At 36.9% G+C, this 24,686-nt stretch overlaps 1 protein-coding gene across 3 annotated transcripts in view; it reads left to right on the forward strand.

Moving 5' to 3' along the window:
- Window positions 1-911: 911 nt before the first annotated feature.
- LOC105491252 (contactin associated protein family member 4) overlaps window positions 912-24,686 on the forward strand; it is a 280,044-nt gene continuing 256,269 nt past the window's right edge. For all 3 annotated transcript variants that reach the window (XM_011757456.3, XM_071084990.1, XM_024795881.2), the window contains exon 1: window positions 912-1,401. In XM_011757456.3, coding sequence (XP_011755758.2) covers window positions 1,317-1,401 — 85 coding nt within the window. In that variant the 5' untranslated portion in view covers window positions 912-1,316. The remainder of the gene's footprint in view (window positions 1,402-24,686) is intronic.

Consider the following 24,686-nt stretch of genomic DNA (forward strand, 5'->3'; position numbering starts at 1 on the left):
TTGACATTTATTTTAAATAGATTATTTATCTGCTACGAACCATGTGACATGCTTCTTGTTATGTGATAATAACTCCATTATTTAGACAATTTAAAATTCCATTCAAGCAATAGTTGTATCCATGGACCAGCCATTCAAAGAGTAATTTTTCTTTAGTCATTGATCTTCCAAATTCGACTTTACTCCTCTCTCCTTTAAGCCACTTGAATTACATCGTGACATTGTTCAGTGTTGGCGTGAATGTGTATGCGTGTGTGTATGTGGTAGTGGTGGGGGTGCCTTTCTTCAGTGGTCCATCATTTCCTACTTTGGGCCTTTTTGGAAATGTTATTAAAAATTTTGATTATAGAATGGTACTGCATATTCACAGCATGATGCATTCATCAAAATAAATCTAGCCAAAGCATTTCATTTGTGGATTTGTACACCTGAAGCATTAAAATAAGAAATGTTAATTTCTTGCAGACTACTACCAGGTGATTTTAAATATCTGCTAAGCAGGAATGTCTGTTCCCATGTGGGGAATTTCCATAATAAAATCCTGGCACCCTCGCTGAAGAGTACAGTTTTATAGAAACAGAGAAAAACAACAGCAAGTATTTTCCCCGAGGACAGTTTTAGCTACAGTTTCCCAATGCTGCTTAGTTATTTCTGTCTTATTTTATGCTTTTGTTTTGAAACATAATGCAATTTTACCTGGATGCACTCCCGGATAATCAGGAATAGCTCAGTATGTTGTCTGGCTCTGCCAAATGCAAGACCTCCAGAAAATCAGAAGGCTCCACCGCCTTGTCCCTTCCCCCACCCACACCTCCAGCTGGGAGAAAAGGGTTAAGGATTATTGGAAAATAGAGGAGAAGGGAGGGAGCCCCAAGGAGGCCCACGAGCGGGAGGCCGCGCCTCTGGGTGCAGCGGAGCTCCGAGCGCTGTTGTGTGTTTGGAAGGAAGGATGCTGCTGCCAATTTCGGGGACCGCTGCTGCGAGGAGTGGGCGTGGCCTCGGCGGTGTGGCTGCTTGTTAGGAAAGATGTTGAGTGCTTTTCAGTGAGGAGTCAGGGCGGTGTGTGTGTGAGAGAGAGAGAGAAAAGAGAGAGAGAGAGAGAAAAGAGAGAGAGAGACGGGGAGAGAGAGAGGGAAAGAGACGAGAGGGAGGAGGGAAGGAGAAAAGACAGAGGGAGGTGAGGAGGAAGGGAGGGGGAGAGACAGAGACCTAGAGGGGCTGAAGACCCAGACGGAGCTGGGAGAGCTACTGAGAACAGGACTGGAGCGCTCCGAGAGCCTCTCAAGATCTTTTGGGGGAGCCCAATAAATGTGAACATGGGATCTGTCACGGGAGCTGTCCTCAAGACGCTACTTCTGTTATCTACTCAAAATTGGAACAGAGTCGAAGCTGGGAATTCCTGTAAGTATACAGCAAATGATTTAAAACTTGCAGGGGGGCTCTCTGCAAAACTTTGATTCTGTTGTTTTGATGATGATGATTTGCAGCTGGGATTGCTGCACAGCGTATTGCTGTAAACGAAGCATCACTTAAAAATCTTGCCAATGTGACCGGTTAACACTTGTCTCTCCTCTTGCTCTGGTCAAAATAGGCAAAGTGTCATTTCTCTTTTTGTCTACTCGCAGAATCTTACCCTCTGGTCTTTGAATATTCATTGAGAATGCCCAAGTTCTAGTAAAACATGAAATTATCATCTTATCTGGGGAATAGCCTGTGAATGTCTTCATTTCTTCCTTTTTAAAGAACTACCGAATGTTATTGGAATTATCTCTAACAGGAAAACTACCGGCAGACCTTACGTTATGCTGCATTGGCTTAGATTTCTGAAGTTTGCAATTGGGCAGACCAGTAGCTGGCTGCATCTTTAAAATGATGCAGGCTAATAACTGAAATGTACTGCAGACTTCAGGAGCACCAGCACTGGCAGAGGCGAATCTCAATATTAAGAGCCGTGCCCTCGCTGCTAAGAGAATGAGACTCAGTGCTCTCCTCAAAGAGGAGCCTCTTCCTACATTTTGCTTAAAGGAAAACCAGTCAGGTGATCTTTCAAAAGTAGGATTCCTTTGTGGTTGAATGCTTAACTCCATACATTTGTAATGGAATGTTCTGATGAAATAGAACCTATTTAGGGAAGATTGAAACCTTATTTATAATTTAGATATCATCCAGAATAATTTGGCAGACTGCCTTCATCCACTCTTTATTAGAGATGGAAAAAGTTTTAAAAGTTATCTTTGGCTTAAATTCTCTAAATGGTAGAATTTTCCCCTCCTGATTAATGACAAACAAGCTTGGCAAATGCAACTTTTTATTTTTTCTTGGATTTTAAAGGAAAAGCTCATTTGCTTTTCAAGAAATGGCTATGAGGCCTGTCCAGGAATTTATGTTGCTGCTGTATCATCAGGCTTAGATTTGGGGAAAAGCAGTAATCAGGCATTTCTATGGCACATCGCTTGACTACACTAAAGAGTTCTGATGTGGGGAAAACATTACAAACTCATGGGCACAAGTCAAATGTCCACTCAGAGTGCCTGGCTCCTGTGATTTCGTGTTTCAGTTCAGAATGAGCTCATTTAATGTCACAGAGTATCTATCACTCTGAAGGAAGGAAATTCACTCCAGGTTCTGCACATCAGATTCAACTTTAGTTTGAATGTTGAGATAATCTCATAAATCAATAAAATGTGTATAATTTCACCTAGTCAAAACCTTGGAATCTTATAATGGTAGCATTTGACAAACGTTGCAACGTACAAGCAAACACCACCACCCACACACAAATGGAAGTTCTGTAGAAAAGGCATAAGTAATTCATCTTCTAGCCACTAAAGTTCAACCAAAAAGAAAAGCACTAGAGGTCACTCTTACAATGTAAAGCACATCACCCCAAGCATCCTTCCCTCAAGAAAAGCAGAGCTTAAATCTGGCCTGTACTCAGTTCAGTCTTTCCACTAGACTATCTGTAGCTGGGTTTAAAATATATTAATCTAATTGATCGGGCTGTTGTTTATGTTTGTTTGTTTTCTTGAAGCTCAGTAAAAAGTGTAGGATGTACATCAACATTAAATAGCTTTCTTTTGCAATGTATCTCCTTAGAAAAGAAAAGGTGCTGAAAAAGATCTGAGGAGAGTGTAATATTTATGTCTGCTTGGCTCTGGTTGGATCCCTCACTGATACTTAAAATTTCAGTGCTGGTTCTATATTCTTTCAGCCTTGGTTTGTTCAGGAAGTAATCTAATGCTCTTTTAAACATCTGATGAGCTTGCAAAACCTACACGATTTTTCATTATAAAAAACATTTAAAGTTGGAGTTCTTGGTTACCATACATGTGGAGTTGACTGTTCTTCAAGTGTCAAAAATAAAATGCAATGACCTTACATAATTAAAGTTGCATTTAGTAATTTATTGTGAATATTTTGACAATATGATTTGCAGCAGTATGTGTAAAAGAAAATATTTCGTTTCTCAATTTCTATTTCATTTTTCAATATTTAAGAAGTATTTTCTTTTTGGAAGAAGTAAGGTCTACTTGTACCAAGCCCTGGTGGAAAGTACTTCCTATGTTTCATCCTTTTTGGAAGAACAAGTACCTATATGTTTCCCAGCAAGATTGGAATTTAGTGTAAGGACAAGCAACTATCAACCAGCATATGCATTTCTAAAGTATTATAATGACTGCAATAATTCTTCTGGACAAGACTTTATATTAAGAAAAAGTGAATCTAGTCTTGAATACCAGTAGTAGAATCAGAAAGAATTGAATATAAATAAATAAAATTAAAGGTGTGTCTCAAGTGACTAGAAAGACCTTTTTCCCCTTTATTTACAGCTGATGAGCCAGGAACAAATCTGCCATCTACAGAGTCAGCCCAAGGTTGCCAGTTTGAAAGCTTTCATGGGACAGAACTCTGCAAAACCAGTACAGCTCAGGGATTAGGTGCACCTTAATTTGAATGTTAATTGATCCAATTAAGCAGCAGGGAAACTTTACATTAGAAGGATTCTGTTCAAAGACAAACATATATGTTCACATATATGCATATGTGCTCATTTGTATATAGGTATTGTGTATGTAAATATTTGTAAACTACTAGACTGATGTGCTTGCATATTTTCAGTGGCCCTGTTAAGTGCTTATCTGTCTAAAGATGAAATATGTTCAATGAACCACATTCTCTGCCCACTAGTATCCTGTCTGACATTTCAAAAGCAGCGGACTAGCCATCATTTTTTTCTCTTTGTTCTCATCAAGATGAGTTTTTAAAGTTATATTGAAGTGTCCCTTTCATCAAAGTTTAGAGATGGATCCTTGTAGAAGGGCGTGCTCTTTGAGAAACTGCACTGGCTGTTCTTGGTTTCTTTGCTTGCTACTAAGAGACATACATTAAGAACAGAGACATTTCTCTATTTTTCAATTGCTCTTATAAATCCAGTATTTCAACAAGACATGGTTGAAGACGGGGTCAACTTACCCCAAAAGAAGGAATGGGTGCAGTAGTAAGGCTGATGAGAGTTTGCTTTTACTTTTACTCTTGCAGGTCATATGAGGGGGGCTCTCTAGCCACTGGTATATTGAGCCCTACTCTTGAGAATAATTAATGCTCACCAATGACTTAATTAGAAGTTAACATCTCACTGTGTTCTTTCTTTTCTCTGATGGAAATAAAGGCCATATCTGATATCTACCCTAAAAGAAGCACTGAAGGATAGGTGAAAGCAAATTACCTGAGTAGATGATCACTCTTGTGGGCCCTGGGAGACAGCTGGACAGATTCTCACATTGTTAAAACTTAACCTTGTAATTCTTTCAAGAAGCTACTTTCTTTTCCTTCCCCCCCGCCCTGTCATATTTATTCCTATAGCATAAAATAACTAGAATGCAATAGTAAAGTACTGATAAAATGTAGTTCTATGAGACAATGTATAAATGGCTAGCCCTTATAAAGGTCAGCACGTACTTTGACTCACTTTTCTAATAGCAATGGTGATTTATTTTCATCTATTCAGTCCATTTTCTCCACTTCTTATTACATGCTTCTCAACAATCTCTGATAAAGGTAGCCTCCAGCTCTGGAGATAACATAACTCATGGCCAACATGAGGATCAAACCTAACTTTCACATAATACCTGGTGCTTACTCTAGGCAATAAAGATTATTTTCTTCTAAAATTAATTTTGGAATTTATATCATATATAAGCAATTTCTGTATTGTAATGAGTATATCAAGATTAAATTGATTTTTGTTAAAGAAAATAGATTAACAGAATTGTGTAACTTCTATTGTAAGATAATACAATATTAAACTCAGGTTGGTAAACTGTGGCCCATGGGCCGAATCTGACCTGCTGACTGTTTTTGTACGATCCATGGGCTAAGAACGGTTCTTCCATTTTTAGTTGAAAAAAATTAAAAGAAGAATTCTTCATGGTAAAAAATAATTATATGAAATTCTAATTTTATTCTTCCACTCATTAGTAAACCTACTTGACAAAAATTTCTACTCAAATATTAGTATTATATTTTGAATTTTATCAATTAAATTTTATTAAGATTGTTACCGTCTTACTATGTTAACTACTTACATAAGATTCTTTATGGCACTTTATATAAAAAGTTAATTGACCCTGATTTAAATAATATACAATAAAATGATAAGACATGAAAAGTGTATAAATTATACTTCTATGATAAAATTTAGTCTTAATTATTTAGCACACAAATATATACTCGTAAAGTTGTGCTACTGAATGCAATACTATTATTGCCAGGAACTATGACAGAGGATATCTTCAAGTTAATGTCTTCCTTATATGTTTTTTCTTAAAGCCTTTATTGTTCAAAAATCTTGATATTTCAGTAGGTATAAATTGTTTGTAAAATTCCCACAGTTTTAATCTCAAGTATTTGTGTTAGGATAAGCTATTCAATGAAATATATAAGTAATATGAGTTCAATGAAGTGTATAAGTAGTATAAGTTCAATTAACTGAATAAGTAATTGCAACTTAGATATTTTGAACAAAAATTCTGCTGTTATTTTACATTTTCATGAGCATAAAATATTCCACTCTATCTTAATCAGAAACTTGCATTTGGAATCAAAGATCATATGAGGAAAATGTTTTTTATAGAAGAGTATTTTTGCTCCTGTGACTTTTAAAGCAGCAGCTTTCTAAAAATTCTGAAATTGACCAACTTTCTGGAATAAACTGAAAAATAGATTTTCATTTAAGCACTGCCCACTAAGAGCTCATGATATTTAAGCAAGTGATTTTCACTTACCCATGTCAGTATGATAAATTTCTGTGTAAATGACTTGCGTATTTGAAATTGTATTTACTTTAGAATTCCAGGAACTGATCTTTGGCCCCGTTTTATTTACACTATACTTTTTCCTACAGTCTTTTGAAAAATTAAGTTAAAAATATGATGCAATATCATTTAAAAACCCATTTTCATTGACATTGCTATTCCTATGTAGCAGTTTTTTTTTTCAAAACAAATGTTCACTTGTTAAAATAGTTTATTTTTTCATTATATTGTTTTTAGTGGTTCAGCTTTAAATGAAGATTTCTAAGTCTCGTCAAAAGGCCAATTTCCAAAAAGAAAAACAAACAAACAAAAAAGCCCCCCCAAAAAACTAGGATAGTCTCAAAGAGCTTAACTGAAATATGACTTTCTCTGAGTGTCAAAGGAATTGTGATGAGATTCGTGATCATCCACTGTAAGTGGACAACGATTAGGGATAATGGCACTGGCATTGCATGGCTTTGAGATTTTAAAAATAGAATATCAGCTCTGCTTTACAAATACCAATTTTTCTTGATTTAATACTATGTTTAAAATTTAAATCTCTTCTACTTCAGATTAATCAATATTGAGGCCTTAATATTGTTCACTAATGAATCATATGACCTTTAGGTTGCCAATTAGTCCCAGGTTGTTTAAGAAATCATTCTGTTATAAAGACACATGCACATATATGTGCACTGCAGCACTCTTTACAATAGCAAAGACGTGGAATCAACCTAAATGCCCATCAGTGATAGACTGAATAAAGAAAATTTGCTACATATACACCATGGAATACTATGTGGTCATAAAATAGAATGAGATCACATCCTTTGTAGTGCCATGGATGGTGCTGGAGACCATTATCCTTAGCAAACTAGCAAGGGAACAGAAAACCAAATACTACATGTTTTCACTTATAAGTGGGAGCTAAATGATGAGAATGCATGGACACATAGAGGGGAACAACACACGCTCAGGCCTTTTGGAGGATGGAGAGTGGGAGGAGAGAGAGAATCAGAAACAATAACTAATGGGTACTAGGCTTAATACCTGAGTGTTGAAATAATCTATACAAAAAACCCCCATGACACAAGTTTATTTATGTAACAAACCTGCACTTGTACCCTGAACTTAAAAGTTAAGCAAAGAAAAGAAGTCCTTCACTATCCTTTTAGAAATATTTTCATTTTGTTTTCACTGACTGAAAGTTTACAGAACGATCTAGCTCCTGAAAGCAGTAGGAAGAGTAAGAAAAACGTATCCAACATTGTTACATGCATGTTCAGATTGTTAGTTGAGTATTTCTGGTGAAATATTAAATCATGCAAACTTTGACCTGATTGTCTTCCGTGCTCTAGTGTTTCAATGATTATATACAGCTTATTTTTCATTTTTATTGATTTGGTAATTTTGACCTCAACTTTAGTATTTCTCTATAATCATTGAAATTATATTTTTAAAAATTAACCAGTATGATAGGGAAGGGTTGACCCATCACAGTGTATGTGCTTAAAGAGGAGATGCTTCCTATATTGTTGCATGATGTTCCTATGTTGTGGGTTGTGGTGGCATGCAAATTCTTATAAAATGTGTGGATGATTGTTTTCATGGGTATTTCATTTAGGAATATTTAGGAATACTCTATAACAGATTTGCAAGAACAGGTCTTGAGTTGTAGCATCAAATGCTAATATCAGTTTGATTTTGATCACTTTAAAAAGAAAAATCTCAGAAAGAGAAAGAAATGCCCCAAACCTCATGCAGACAAAAATTACAGAGTTTTGGAGACCCTGTGATTAACTGAAAACACCGACATGAAATAATTTACCCTGAAGATTGACATTGGAATTGGAAGGATTTGGGGTTTTAAAACCAGGGTTTAAAATCTTAAGAAATAATAGTTTACCCGTAATTTTAAGTTATAACAAATTGTATCTCTAAGTGACAAAAATGGCATTGACTGTTCAATTGTCTTCTGATATTTTTGAGGAAAATTTTGATATCTAAGACTTTAACATTTAAATTTCTTCCATGAGCTCTTAAGCTGTGACTATCTGTGTATTTCAATTAGATATGCATGCCTGTATGTGTATGTATGCATTTATCTGACTTTTGAAACTGGCTTTCCTCATTTTTAATCTATGATTTTTAGGCTCTCCAAAGTGTAGATTACTTCAAGGGGGGATGGCTCTGTGCTGGTAAAGACCAATCTGATATATAATTGCACAAGCAAAGATAATTTTGTTTCTTAATTGACTTTTGGAGCACAAAGTTTTTTCCAAAATGTTTTTTGTTAGGGTCTTCATAGTTAGTTCATAGTTACTAACTATAGTTACATAGTTCTGTAGTTACAAAAAAACTACAGAACTGTGTAGTGATAAAGAATGTACATGCCAAACACATTACAAGTTATCATTATTGCTTCAGTTTGCCCATGGAACACTGGTATTTGGAAGAGGAAGTGGATATGCTTGGGTTTTTTTCCCCCCTTCCAATGAATTTTCATTATGGTTCATGGAAAAGTGGTACTCTAGTAATAAAATTGGGAAAATAGCATAACAGGAGGTAAAAATGAGCCTGTTTATGTTACAGTTAATGAGTCATTCCAATGTAATAATTGGAAAAGTGAGTGAAGCCTGAAAACATTTGACATTTTAAGTAGTTCAAAATTAGTAACTATAAAATTTTTTAATGCCATAAGTATTTAATAGAGCAATGATGAAATTTATCTCCAAGGTTTTTAAATCACAAAGGAAAAAAAATGGTGTGATATTATCAGTTGGCCTATAGCTCTAATTACTTTTTTTATTAAGTACCTCTCGTTACTTGGCAGTGCTCTAGAATAAGATATTATGGGCTTCTAAATCATAAAAGACATATTTGTTTCTGTAACCATTTTGTTCCCACTGGCAATTATGATACTTATAAATGGGGTCATAGGTTGATATTACTTTAAAAGCACCATGTGAATATATAAATGCACCTGCCTTCCTAAATTATGTTTATTGTATACTTTTTAGAAAAATTATAACCTGTAATTTCATTAATTGACTTACTCTGCAGTTATGACCTATGGAAGTATTTTTTTCAATGTCATTTGAGTAAGGACACGGATAAACTCTCCTAGCAATTGGTTGTAAGCCTTAGAGTTGATAGTTGCTTGGATGACCTTGAACAGACATTTGATTCCCTTGGCCCACCACAGAGACCCCCACATTTTCCCATCAATATAAAGCAATTGCCTTTGCTATACCAAGCCCAATAGAGGGACTTCTTGGAAAATCTGAGAAAGTCAAATTTCTAGGCTAATAGCTTTGCTCTAAAAGAGTGCATATATATTTTTACCTTTAAGACTCGTCTTCAGTTTTCAAGGATACTGTGTATTTGTATTTCAAAATCTGCTGGTCAGCAGATGACTGACCAAGAACAAAAAAAAAAAAAAAAAAAAAGGAACTAGATTGAAAGTGGTGTTTAAGGGAAATGAGTTGCTGAGATAGAATTATCAGTGTGTGTGTGTGTGTGTGTGTGTGTGTGTGTGTGTGTGAAGATAACTGTGGGTGGGAATTGGAAAACAGACCATTTTGGTAGGAGAAATAGAAAGCATTGCCCCTAGGTGGCACATTTTGAATTAAATAGTGATGGGATGTAGAATAAGATTGTTTCTTATTTGCTATCCATACTAGAGTAGTCTCTAGTATGCTTTTAAACCACTATGTGGGATTAAAAATTAGCAAGGGGTCTTCTTGGCTCTAGTTTAAATTCACCCAAACAGAGAAGTGATATTACACTTTTGTGATCTCAAAGATCTTTATTTTCTAGTACATGGTGTAAAGACCTCAGGATCCCCAGTAGTTAATCAACTTCTCCTCCCACCCTGAGTGCTAGTCTTTCTGAACCTAGCAATGAAGTAGAATATGTTGGGAGAGATTTTGGCTTAAAAACCACTAGATAAATTGAAGCATAATTTAACTCCCGAAGACAATGCAGTAAAGTGATATGGGTGGCAAGAGAAGGGCATGGTAAACAAAGTTTAACATTTTTTCATGTCATTCACTTTTATCTCTCACTTTTGACTGATTTTAAACAAAAAGATTTTATCGCCAAGGCATAAAGCTGCAAGAATGCTTAGTGGTCCTCATAATTAAGGGTTTATAATACATATTTACATTTGCCATGTTTTAGATGTTTAGAACTTAATTAAAAGAACATTGCTAAAATAAAAGCAGTTCTATCTAAATTGGTGATGAGGGAATTCTATGCAAGGTTATAAAGCTGCTCAATTAGGCTCTTTTGTTTCATATTGTGTATGATTTCTGTGCTTATTTGAACTGTTGTACTTTGGCATGACAACTGTGTCACAATCCTGTTAAGAAAACTTCATGCTCACATACAGCTTTGTAACACTACCTCTTAAGTATTAAAAGATGTGTAACCTTTTCTAAAACAAATATACAAAAAATAGAAATAATTTGGGGAAAGAACTAGGGTACATTTAAGAAAGCAAAGAGCAAACACTGTAGATAACATTTAGTTTCTTAAACTCCTAGCATCCTTCATCACAAAATGAAACATGATAAAACATTTCATGGTCAAGTACATACTAGAGGAATGGAAAAAGAAGGCTAATACAGTATTTTAGCTACTAAAAATAAAATTATGATCACCATAATTTGCTATGCTTAACACGCAAAACAGCCTGATTCATTTTTTTAACCTGTTCTCTTTGTAAATGACCACATTGGTTTCTTGGAAGCCTTGCTATGTGCTTGCCTATGGAATGGTTTCTTTATATTTATGTATAATTGCAACATGAACCAGATTAGCATGAAAGTATGTAGGTAGTACCATTAATCACTGAAACATTCTCTAGAGAAGATGCCAGGAAGTTCTCTGTTTTTCTGAGTTAGCAAAATCGAGCCTCCTGTGATCATTTTCCTCTTTCATTTTCCTGGATATGAGGATGATCTGGCTGCGACATCTGTCACGTTAGCGATGGCCAGGGTTGATTTGGCTGAGACGGCTGGTGAGGCAGCTGTTCCCTCTTCCTTCTTCACTGCTCCCTGTGACCCTGATTCACTCCATTTTATATCATGCAATATTTTAACTGCTACACATATTATTGTAGTTTTAGGTAAGCTTGACATAATGTACTGTTATATTTCACCAAAGGTACAGATTTTAAGAAAAAGCAAGTTTTCCCTTGCAGCTATATTTCATTGTTAGGCACATCCAACATTAATTTGAGGCTTATGAACATGGCAAACAAATGTCTTCCTACTCTGTGTTTGCTGATATTTCCAGTTTTGTCTGTCTTTACTGCTTGATATAGCTTGGCTCTGTGTCCCCTAACCAAATCTCACCTTGAATTGTATAACCCCCACATGTCAAGGACAGGACCAAGTGAAGATAATTGAACCATGGAGGTGGTTGCCCCCATACTGTTCTTGTGATAGTGAATGAGTTCTCATGAGATATGATGGTTTTATAAGAGGCTTTCCCCTTCACTTGGCTCTCATTCTTCTCTTGCCCACCGCCATGTAAGACGTGCCTGTTTTGCCTTCTGCTGTGATTATAAGTTTCCTGAGGCCTCCCCAGCCATGCCAAATAGTGAGTCAATTAAACCTCTTTTCTTTGTAAATTACTCAGTCTCAGGTATGTCTTCATAGCAGCGTGAGAGCAAACTAACACACGGCTATTTCTTCTTCAATCCTGGTGTCCCCAATGTCCTCTACTCTTCATTTCTTGGCCTGTGCATCTGTTGTTCCCTTTGTGTAAATTATTCTCAAATACTTCACTTTAAAGCCTCTTGGAAAATGTCTACCCAAAACAAGCCTCGTCTCCTTTGTCCATGGAGTCTCACCACCTCAACTTTAATCATTCTCTACCAGAAATTTCATAGCACTTTGAATGTTTGCTTATTCCTGCCCTGATCATAGACTATCAAAATGGAATTTAAAAAAGTTTCCTTTGCAACACCGAAATTTTTGAAAGACAGAAGTATTATGTTAATCACTTCAGTATCTGCAACATCTAGCACAGTGCCTGGAATAATGAGCATATTCAGTAAATGGGAAAACAATACATTGATGGATGATAATTTGTATTTTTTTTTTCAGTTGAAACACCAAAAACAGAGAAGATGAACAGAATCAGGCTAGACAAATTGGAAAATTAAGTTATTTTGGTGATTTAAAAAGTCCTTTTTATTTAGGATGCCATTCAATTTTGCTATCATTTTAAAAGTTTGACTTTATATTTAACTCTATTCCATTCCATTTCATTAGGTTGAGTACTTATTCTAGTCTGTCATAATCCATTATGTTGCATATTCTCCTGGTCAACCTATTCTTATTATTTCTCACTATCTCTCTTTTCCTTTCCCTCTCACCTTTAAAAAAAATTTGTAGCAAATGTAATTTGATAGACCACTATATCAAATTATTTTGAATTAAGGACTCTCAATGGACAGGCAAACAAAAAATACATCATGAGTGTAAAATAAAATTGGAACAGCATCAGCCACTGCCAGTCCATCCTCATGTCTGCCTATGTCTGTAGCACGTGCCTGATCATCTTTTGCAATTTGAAAGTGGTACTGAAAATTACTCTCCACATTATGGGAAGAAATTTTCAACTCCATCCAGTTTGGACTTCAAGTCTTTTGTGTTGGTGTTTTATTTTCCATTTCTGTTTAAAGACTTTTCTCATTCACGTAGGGTAGAAGAAAAATAAAATTCATTCTCCATTTTTTCTTTTCATTATTAACTTTTACAAAGGAGTGTGACCACAGCCTCCTTGCCCTTCTTTTGCCTACAAATATATGCAAGATGTTTCTTTTCATTGCCTTTAGCAATTTTTTTTTACCAGCATTAATGCGTTCCAAACTTTTATTTTTTGCCTTTCTGTTTCTTTTTTTTTTTTTTGAGACAGAGTCTTGCTCTGTCTCCCAGGCTGGAGTGCAGTGGCACAATGTCGGCTCACTGCAACCTCCGCTTCCTGGGTTCAAGCACTTCTCCTTGCCTTAGTCTCCCATGTAGTGATTACACCTGCCACCATGCCTGGCTAATTTTTGTACATGTAGTAGAGACGGGATTTCACCATGTTGGCCAGTCTGGTCTTGAACTCCTGGATTCAAGTGATCCGCCCACCTCGGCCTCCCAAAGTGCTGGGATTACAGGCATGAACCGCCGTGCCTGTCCTTGTTTTCCTCTCTTAATTTCACATATGTTCCTTTTATTATTTTCTGGTAAAACCCATCACTTGTTTTTAGATTCCACTCACGTTTCATCCTCCTCATGGTACACATTTGTGATTTTTATTGCCAGAAGTTTATAGTTCATAACTTTTCATGCATGTTGACATATGTTATCATTAATAATGACAAATACTCCTTTTCAGTGGGCTCTGTGGACTCCCAGGTGGTGAAGTGTGCCCTTTCTTATTTTATTCTCACACAGGACTGTGAAACAAGTGTTATTATGATTATTTTACATACTAGGAAACAAATTTAGAAGGTGCTTCCAAAGCTACTGAGTAAGGAAGAATAAAGCTGAGACTTAGACCCAATGACTCCAAAATCCATTGTTCTTTGAAATAGAATGTGCCCATCTTCTCCCTGCATCTGTGAAATCTCCTCCCCTGAGTATCAAACCCACACATGCTCATTCTCAAGGTTCTTGCTCTGGCATGATAGTAAATTCTAAGAACCCACAAATGCTCATTCCTTCCTCTTTTTTCCAAGGATCTGTCACTTTCATCTTAACAGCAAGCCCCTTTTGATTAATCAGAGTGAAGTGGCAGGCAGTCGCTCATGTAGATAACTAACGTTTTCTCCTCTGAGTGTACACTGTCCTGCTTGCTTCTTGGTACCCAAAGACCTATTCACTTCCTCTAAATTCCTTCTTTGACTCAAGAATTTCAAGAACAGGGCAAGTGGTTGAAAGAGCCTAAATGACAAATAAAATCCAACTCCTTTCTGCAAGATTGCAGCACTGCTTGACCAAGGCATTCTACCAGTTTTGTTCCTTTCCTCCATAAAAGCCCCACTCCTTCCCCATGTTCAGAGACATATTCCCTTTGGTGCCATAGTAGTCTTCTATGGCTGCCATAACCAAATACCACAGAATGAGTGGCTTAAACAATGTACATTTATTTTGTCACAGTTCTGGAGGCCGAAAGTCCATCAAAGTGCCATCTAGGTTGGTTTTTGGTGTGGCCTGTCCTCCTGACTTGCAGATGACCACCTCGTTGCTGTGTCTTATGTGGACTTTCCTTTTTACACATGGGGAAGAGAGAGAGAGGGGGGGGAGAGAGAGATCTCTGGTGTCTCTTCCTCTTCTTATAAGGATGCCAGTCTTATTGGATTAGGGCCTCACCCTTACAACCTCATTTAAACATAATTGCCTCCAGTTATGGCCCTCTCTCTAAACAAAGTCACATTGGGGATTAGGGCTTTGATGTATTAATTGTGGAGGGGGGAACATAATTCAGTCCATAACAGGTGCTCTCACTGTTGCAACTGTCTAAACTCATGCTTTTTTTCAGTATTGGAGAACAAGTTTTGAAAGTTCAGCAGTAGATACATTGCTTTTGCAGATTAAAACTTAACAGTTGAGTGGAGTCCTCCTGAAGTTGAATCCTGGTTCAATGCATTGCTAAGATCAATGGCATGGCATACTCAACCATCAGCCACCACTGCCTGGTGGCCACGGGGATACTACTGCCTATCCCTTCTTTTGCTCTTTGCTTTTACCTGCACCTGGTGCTGTCTAGGTGCCTCTAGTACCCAAGAGTTTCTGATATCCCAACATTTCCATATCCGTTATCAGAAGTATTTTATCCCCCTCCAAAGTACTTTCTTCTCTGTATGTTACCCAGCTCCAGTTGTGCTGTGATTCGCTCTGTGTGTTTCTCATATCCCCTCCTCAAAAGCTGATTGTGCAGTTTGTTTTATCTGGTGCTTTCCCACTTCCTAATCAGTAAATCTCAGTGCACACAGCTCCTCCTTCTTCTTCCTGTGACACATTCTACACTTAGTCAAAAACAAACAAATAAAACATAAATAAAACAAACAAACAATAATCTTTCTAGTAAGTTTTTAAAAGTCAGTTTAAAATTTATCATCTAATTTTAAATTTGTAGAATGCCCTCCACGTATTGGGAACTGGGACAGATGCTTGCCATACATTATTTCAGTCAATCTTAGCAAAGCATCTGTTCATGCCCAATGTTTTCTTATACGCATATTTTCCCATCCTCTCCAGTGCATTTCTCTTGTGGCTAAGTAGCCTTTGGATTTATCTTTTCAAAGGTTTCATAGTAGCCCGTCAAGTGGATATACTTTTATTTAAACATTCCTCTATTTTGAACTCATTGGTTGTCCAATGACTTATGTTTTGAATTCTCGCAGTCTATCAGCATCTGCTTGTAGTAGTATATGGCTCCCTTAAGATTTTTGTATTTCTCTAATATAACAGTATCTTAAGCCATTTGCAAATGTCAGTGTCAAGAACTGTTCAATGTCATCGCACTTTGTCTTGCAAAAGTCCACATTTCTTTTGGAAGGAGAAACTTAAGGTTACCGCTGTCTCCTTGCACCCCTCCCCTTCCTGCTCAAGAATTTATGGCACTTAAAGATAATTCTATTTCTCTTCGAGCACTATCATTTGTTCAAACATGAACCTGCGGTGGTGGGTACAGACTGTCACGTATGACGGATCTCAGAAGTGCATCTGTCACCCTCCAGGAAACCCCTTCGCTCATCAATTGGTCTTGTCAGTTATAGGCACAGCTGTCTCTCCAGCCCTCAGCGGCATTACCAATCTTCTCTACATGTGTTGCTCTCTGGAGCTCGGTGCCTGTGGCTTCTGATGGGCTGCTGCAAATGCAGGTTTTTGGTTGTAACCATCAGCCTAGGGTCTTCTCCAGAAGCATGATTTACTATTTATGGGTAGGACCTCCTAACTGCTCTATCGTTCCTCTTTCAGTACTGATTTTGATTTCCTTCTGGCATCATAGAGTTTTCTGTCTTCCTTGTCAAAAATATCTTTTTCTGTCTTTTTGAGGGAAAAAAGATATCTTAAGAAAACAGACTAGGGTTTCTCAATACTTCTACTTTCTTCTTAGCAGGGACAGCAACCTATTTTTAATGAACATCAAAATGAAAAAGAAAACACTTCAGATTTAGAATTTTGAATGAGAGGTCTGTTTCCCTTGCTAAACCAGAACCAGTACTACTTAAGCCAGTCTCCTGGAGAGTGAATATGATTCTGTGTAATATCAAATATGCTTTTGAGTAGTGCTACTTATTCATTCCAGCCACTTTCAAAAAAGAAAAATATCAGAGACTTTCAGGCCACATCTTACCTCACTCTTTCTTTGACTATTAACCCCTATACACCTGTGTAGCCCAGCTCTCTTTATAGTTATGCCTGAAGCTCTTAATATTTTTTTTTTCTTTTCTTTTCTTCTTTTTTTTTTTTTTTGGAGCCTCACTCTGTTGCCAGGCTGGAGTGCAGTGGTGCAATCTTGGCTCACTGCAACCTCCACTGCCCGGATTTGAGCGATTCTTCTGCCTCAGTCTCCCGAGCAGCTGGGACTACAGGCATGTGCCACCACGCCCAGCTAATTTTTGTATGTTTAGTAGAGACGGGGTTTCACCATATTGGCCAGGATGGTCTTGATGACCTCGTGATCTGCTTTTTCACTACTCACAAGCATCTTTAAGCATTTACTTTATCAAACAAAGCAATGTGATCGCAATTTGAATAATATTTCAAAATAACAATGTTTATGAGCTGTTTTCTAGTTTTCTTCCTATCTACCTATCTGTATGTTTTACACAAGTAACAAAATATTAATGGAAAGTAATTTCAGAGGAAATTAATTTGTTCTGAAATGAGTTTCTTCTTAATTTGTATAATCAATTTTTAGGTGGATTTGAGTGACTGCATTTAAGGGATCACTTGACAAAGCATCTCTTCATAGTTGTATAGCTCTTTGCTTGGAACTGACTGGGATATTGTTGAAAATAAAATAATTTAATCACATTTCATATGCTAGGCAAAATATCAGTTGAAATAGTATGAGCAAATGGCTGATCTTAGAGTTGCAAATCATTGCATCTAAGAACAAACTGTTTTTTTTTTAAATAAAGGATATAATTGATACCCATGACTGAATGTAGCATTTTTTAGTAGTGTGGTTTGAACTGAGAATTGTATTTAGCCTCTCTCTTAATGTTCTACAGTCATTTCCTAAGCCATCCATTCTTCTCAGAGCAAGAGATGCAAACACAGAAGTCCCTGTCTGTCTATCTAGTTGCCATTTCGGGGACACTTCTTATTTCTAAGTGGACTCCCAATGTGATATACAGAAAATCAATTATCAGAGATTTTGGAGAGTGAGTAAGAAACCATCTACTCATTCAACTTCTGAAACAGCTACATGTGAGTTTCTTCTTCTAGTCAGGGTGGTGAGGTATGATGATAAATGTGTCACAATCCCTGATATTCAGGGACTCACAAGCAAATGGAGAAGGTAAAAAGTAACATAATAAAAGGCGGACTGTGATCCATACTACACTTCAATATGGATTCCTGATCTAATACAATTCTGACTTATTTGGTAACCTGTGTGTTTCCTCTCATTTTTCTTAAAAATCAATAAATAACCAGTAATATCACTAGAGTTGATATCAGATGGGTTTTCATAGTTTTCATCTACCTATGAAGTGATAGATTAAAAATTTATCCCCAAGAATTACACTGGCTGATTATGTTTCATGCTAAATGTACTCTGTAATATCACGCTTTGGGACTCTGGTTATTTTTCCACTGATACTGATGATTCAGTGAATTATATCTAAGAAAGAAAGAAACTAAAAATGTTAAAAAATTTCTTAGTAAAATATTTTTTACATTCCCTGGGTGGTTTTGGTTTCATACACTTATTTTCTCTGCGTTGGGCTGTTGTTCATTTGGTCTGTTAAAGTGTTCCGAACCATAGTAATTTCTACGACTTCTTGGGGTTTCACCTTACTCTGCTTATTTCATTCATTTATTCACTCAACAAATATTTAGTAAGCCTCCACAGTGTGGTACCTGTCATTACACATGTCTTCAGCGTCAGTTGTCTTGAAATGTTATTATGGTCTGAATCAGTAAATTCTTGCTCGCAATTGAGAACAGAAGTTTCGACTCTCAGACACGCAGTGCTTTTGTGACCACATTTTATGCTGAAGGTTTTGCTTTTTCCTTAAAACAAAGTGTATTGTATTGTTTAAGGTGCTTATGGAGGGGGCCAGTGTTATTACAGGCAATGAGCTCAGAGGCTGTACTCTTATAGCTCACTCAGGCTTAAAGCTCAGCTTTGCCACTTCCTGGTCCTGTAGAAAAACAGCACAGTGTGATAAGTGCAATGAGTGAGAGGCGTACACAATATCTGGAGTGGTCACAGGCAGAACATCAGGTGTGAGCAGTGGGAGTCAGTGAAAGGTGTTTACTGAAGGATGAATAGGACAGCCAGATGAGGAAAGAAGGCGGAAACACGTGCCCATCATAGGGAGGTCCACAAAAGCGTGTAGCCTTTGAATGCACCACGGTAGTGCAGAAGGACAAAAAGGATCAGAAGTGGCCAGGTCGTGAGCAGTCCTGTAGGTAAAGCTAAGGACTGAGGTTCTTATGTAGAATCTTGATGGGTCATTTTGTTATTATAAGTGTTACGTATGCACATATGTGTGACACTGATTAGATTTGCTTTTTATAAACTTAAAACTCTCAGGAGGGTGAAGGATGGGAATGATAAAAAACAGGAAATGGAGTCTAACTTGAGTCCACAGAGACTAGGTATTAAGCTGGTGAATGAACTCCTGTAAAAAGTAATAAGAGCTACAGAAAAACGGAGACAGTGACAATGCTAATAAAGAACAGGCAACAACAAACTTGTTCCACATGAGCGTGAAGGACTGACAGCACGTCCATGGCTGTCGGAAAGTAGCGACACGTGAGAGCAAGGAGTGGCAAATTGAAGTTGGTGGGTTTTGCTTTTTATTGTTTTATAATAAATGTGCTTATATCTTCCTAAAGATGTACTATGCTTTTTGTATGTAGCTGCTTTTCTTCTGAATTATTTATTTATTTATTGAGACAGAGTCTTGCTCTGTCACCCAGGTTGGAGTGCAGTGGTGCAATCTTGGCTCACTGCAGCCTCTGCCTCCCAGGTTCCAGCGATTCTCCTGCCTCAGCCTCCTGAGTAGACTAGCTGGGATTACAGACATGCGCCACCACGCCCGGCTACTGAATAAGAAATTTTAAGTGTGTTCATTTTTTGAAACTCTCTTCCTAAACTTCTCTACAAAGGATCATATTTAAAAACTTTTTTGAGATTGTGTGTGATTTGTATAATGCAATATTTGAGGACTATGCCATGGTAATGTATTGAGCACAATCTTTCTGAAATAAGGCTGATACAAAATATTTTCTAACATTATGTATTGTTGCATTTTAATGAAATCTTTTGCTTTTGACAAGAATAAGAATTTATCCTGAATTGAAGGTTTCATGGGTGATTCTTCCACAACACAGAGCACTATAATGTTTTCCTGCCCTCCATTCAAATACCTACCTCCACCCCACCCATTTGGCTTAAACAGTAAAGATTAAATACATCTGCCTTATGACAGAAGACTGAATTCCTATAGCTGATTTATTTCAATGCTTTGGGAAAGATACATTTAGGGCTTATGTATTTATCATTGGATGTGTAAAAAGAGAATTTGGTAAAATGATAAAATGGAAAAGCAGGCTTAAAATTTTACAATGTGTTCTTTGAGTTACATTCAATTTAATTAAACAAACATTTACCAAGTGCCTGCCATATTGAAGTATATTCTAGAAAACAGGCATAAGATATATAGATGCTGATCTCAAAATGGATGAAAGAGAGAGGCAGAGAGACAGAGATAGAGAGAGAGAGAGAGAGAAAAGAAAGAGAAATGGTACAGCTAATCATGATGGTACAAATTGTACTACTTTTGGAAATTCCACATCAATTGATTCCGTTTTTTGTTTGTTTGTTTTTATGTTTTTTTTTTTTTCTGTATCTAGGGTTTCAGCAGCCAAAGGTGAATGCTATTGAATTATTGACCATATTTGATACCCCAAGCATTGAGAAGAGCTGAAATAATTGCCCCTTCAGAGAGCTTTAATTCTCCAGTGTGTTCTGTAGCATTAAATCTTATGAGATTTAAAAATCTATGGCAGGAAACATTTGAGGCTTCCAGTTGCTCTCCGTTGGCAACTGTTACATTTTTAAAATATGCCCCTGGACATATCCAGCCATGAAGAAAAACCCATAAGGTTTTCACTCAACAAAGTTGTAAAATAGTAACATTTAGTAATTTATAAGTGAACTCAAAAGATTTCTAAAACATAAGAGGAAAATCTCTTTTTCAAAAAGTGTTTTAGCATTTTGAACATCAGAATTGCAAGTACAAGGAAACAAACAACTTGTCTTTAGAAAAATATTTTAGCCTGTAATCCCAGCACTTTGGGAGGCCGAGACGGGTGGATCACAAGGTCAGGAGATCGAGACCATCCTGGCTAACACAGTGAAACCCCGTCTCTACTAAAAAATACAAAAAACTAGCCGGGCGAGCTGGCAGGCACCTGTAGTCCCAGCTACTCGGGAGGCTGAGTCAGGAGAATAGCGTGAACCCGGGAGGCAGAGCTTGCAGTGAGCTGAGATCCGGCCACTGCACTCCAGCCTGGGCGACAGAGCGAGACTCCGTCTCAAAAAAAAAAAAAAAAGAAAACTATTTTAATTGATGACACTGTTTAGCTAAATCTTCTTGGGCATTTAGATTTCATCATTTATAAAACACTATTATTCAATTTAATTTTGCTTAAAACCAACAAACATGTATTCAAAATCCTATTGGCTGGGAATTTGGATCCTACCAGTATAAATTCCCCACATCACAAATTACTTGAGATGCTGAATGAACTCAAATAAAAGATAACTATTTATATTTATTTTTATTCAATCTTAATAATGTATTTAATTTATTATGTTGCAGCCCTAAAGAATTAAAAGGAGCTGTTTTTTCAAATGTGCATACTCTGAGTTGTGTTACAGTGAAAAATTAAATTCTTAGTACTGAGGAATAAGATGATAATTTTATTTGATTTACTTGACTTGACTTGATTATAATCTGTCGCTGAAATTTCCCCTGGGCTCATTGAAATATATGTTCTCAGGCTATGACATAATCTGTTATCTTTTAAATTTATCAACATTTACTATACAAAAAGAAGCCCAGAAGTTTATGATAGATAGATAACAATCTTTCACTTGGCTACTGGTTATATGCAAATCCTTCAGCATGCTGTTTCAGAATACTTTATCCAAGAACTTCAGATAACTTGCTGTCTTTAATTTTGTTTGGCATCTGTAACATTAAAAAATGTCTGTTAAAAACTTTTATTTTTTAATTATTCATACAATAAGACCTGATAAACCAGATACTAAATTAGAATCAGAAATAGTCTCAGCTTCTCCTTTTCCTCATCTACTCTTTATATCAAACGTATTTTTTTTTCTGATCACCCATAATCAGAAACCCGAAGAGACACTTCTGTTTTTCTGCTGTCCTCACCTATTTCTTCACATAGTCACAGATTACTGCAGCTGCCTCTTTAGTGTACGTACATCTTCCCCATCCCTTTTGTTCTACTGCCACAGTCTTTCAAACTACACAGCTGAGCACACGTTTTTAATGTTTTATTAATTACTGTGCAAGAGTCTTACACAGGGTGCCATAAAGACAAGGAGGACACTTAAGCCCGAGGAGGTTAGCCAGTAGGTCTTCATCTGGAGGCCATTCCAAGGTGATAATCTCAGTGAACCCAACTAGAACTGTGTGTTTAATCAAAATGTAATAGTCAAGTTTAACTAAAATGCAATAAGCAAAATATAATTTTCCTGGAGCAGCCATATGAAGGGTCGATTGGGTGGGAGAAAGTAGAATTGAACATGAGTTTAGAATTAACACTAGGTTTTATGAATGGCAATTAGATTCTTTGGATTACCCCATTCATTGTGTGTGCACAGGTGTGTACATGTATGTGTGTGTGTGGGTGAGGTAAGGGGGCTGTGCTGAGAAGCAGCCAGAGTCTCAGTTCTAGGGTCCACCCAAGTGGAAGAATTCATTAGAATCTGAAATTAAAGCAGAAAGTCAAGAAGTGGAGTAAGCACACCTTTAAAGTAATGGGGGTGGCTGCAGCCATATAGAGCTCTCTAAGGGCTCAATTGCCTGCAGGGGTGCTGGCCACCTGGACTGCAGATCCTCTCCCAGACCATATTCTTATCAACGGGCACATTTCCTGAGACGCGCAGTCTCTTTCTTTTTAAGCCATGGAGTGGAGCAAAGCAATATGTGGGTGGTGGACGTTTAAAACCAATAGTGAGTTGGGTAGGGGCAGCTAGGGCAGAAATGATTCAAGTGTGGTTTGTAGTAAATCAGTTCCTCTTTACTGATTGTGACTTGATGTTCTCTGGGACCTGGTAGGGACCTCTAACTTCCTTCATTACAACTTCTTATCATCTTCAAGAAGTTAAGGTAACTTTTTGCAGGTGCCATCTGGAATATCACTGATGTACTTTTAAAGGAATCTCACTTTTAAAGAGAATATGTTCCACTATTGCTTATAAGCAGGTGTCTTCCCTATCCCACATCATGTCCACATAGGACAATGTCCTCAAATACTTGCTGAAATAACTAGTTCTAGCAATAAAATGGGAGAGCTGTGCTGTTGGACACAGGGAGGGGAACATCACACACCAGGGCCTGTCTGGTGGTGGGGGGCTAGGGGAGGGATAGCATTAGGAGAAATACCTAATGTAGATGACGGGTTGATAAGTGCAGCAAACCACCATGGCATGTGTATACCTATGTAACAAACCTGCACGTTTTGCACATGTATCCCGGAACTTAGAGTATAATACAAAACAATAAATTAAAAGCAAAGATGTTGAATGACAAATAAATGAGCCCAAAGTCATCAGCAAGAAATTAAAATTCTTTGACCTTCAATTTCTCATATAGAAAATAAATACAATATCTTCCTCACAAGGTTGTAGTAAAGATTTAACATGGCTGAGATATAACATGCAATACACATAACTATTATTAACATTTTTATCTAGAGGGCTCCAGTTAAAACATTGGCACATTGGCAAGCATCAATTTATTTTATTCATGTCTTCATTGATAAACATGAAATCAATTTGCAGTACATTAGACAGTATAACATATGTCAGGGAAGTACCTGGATGTCAAGGAAGGGGTATCTTTTATAAAAGAGTGCCTAGGTGATGAACAAGTACATACTTGGTCAGTTCAACAGTATTTTACAGGAACTAACATGGAAATTATAACTTACAGACATGAAAACAAAGAAAAACTATACCATAGTCTTCATAATTCCAGGAAATTGTGGGTAAGAGTACTGTATACAAAATTAACACACACAAAAATAACATTTTTGAATGAGACTGTTGATCTTTGTCTTTTACTATGGGGATGATCAATTTTTAAACAGCTGTCTTGAAAAACAAAATGACAAATGGTGGCTACTTGTAATCCCATCATCATATTAATAGCTCCAAGGGTTATTTTCAACTAATGATTTTAAGTTCTAAAATCCAAAAACAAAAATTCAAACATTATATTTTAAAATATTGTGTTTGAGGCCAAAAGTGGTTCATGGTGGGATATGCAAATGAATTGAATTGAAACAGGTGTTTTCTATTTTAAAATAATTTATGATGTAATTCAAGGCATAGTACATAATATCTAAGATAATATTAACAATTAATATAGTGGTATTTGCAAACAATACGTGAACTCATGTGTACTGAAAGACCTGGAAGTACATGAGTTACCAGTACTTGGTTTAGTAATGAAGAAATGTTATCAGGACTTTGGGAGGGTTACAATTGTTACTGGCCTGGTCAAGGTCTGTGCTGCTTGCATGCAGTAAATCCATCACTGTGATAAAGGTTTTGCAAAAGAGAGAAGATTTATTGGCAAGGTCTCCAAGTGAGGAATTGGGAGAACAGCTCTCAAATCCACCTCCCTAAAGATGAAGCTTAGGGATGTTTGTGGGTTAAGGAAGTGGCATGATCTAAGGCATGGGGAAGGTGATTAGCAGTGGGGAAAAATGAAGTGACAGGTTTTTTGTGCACAGGAATAGTCAGAGTTCATGGCATTTCGTAGGACATATATACAGAAAATGGTGGCGTTAGCATGTTCTGTGGGTGGAGTTTTGGCTCTCTGACATCAAAAAGCCACCTCTCGGGCACTTGTACAGGCCCTGTTGGAAGGCCAGT

The sequence above is a fragment of the Macaca nemestrina genome, chromosome 18 (genome assembly GCF_043159975.1).
Source record: "Macaca nemestrina isolate mMacNem1 chromosome 18, mMacNem.hap1, whole genome shotgun sequence".
Lineage (NCBI taxonomy): Eukaryota > Metazoa > Chordata > Mammalia > Primates > Cercopithecidae > Macaca > Macaca nemestrina.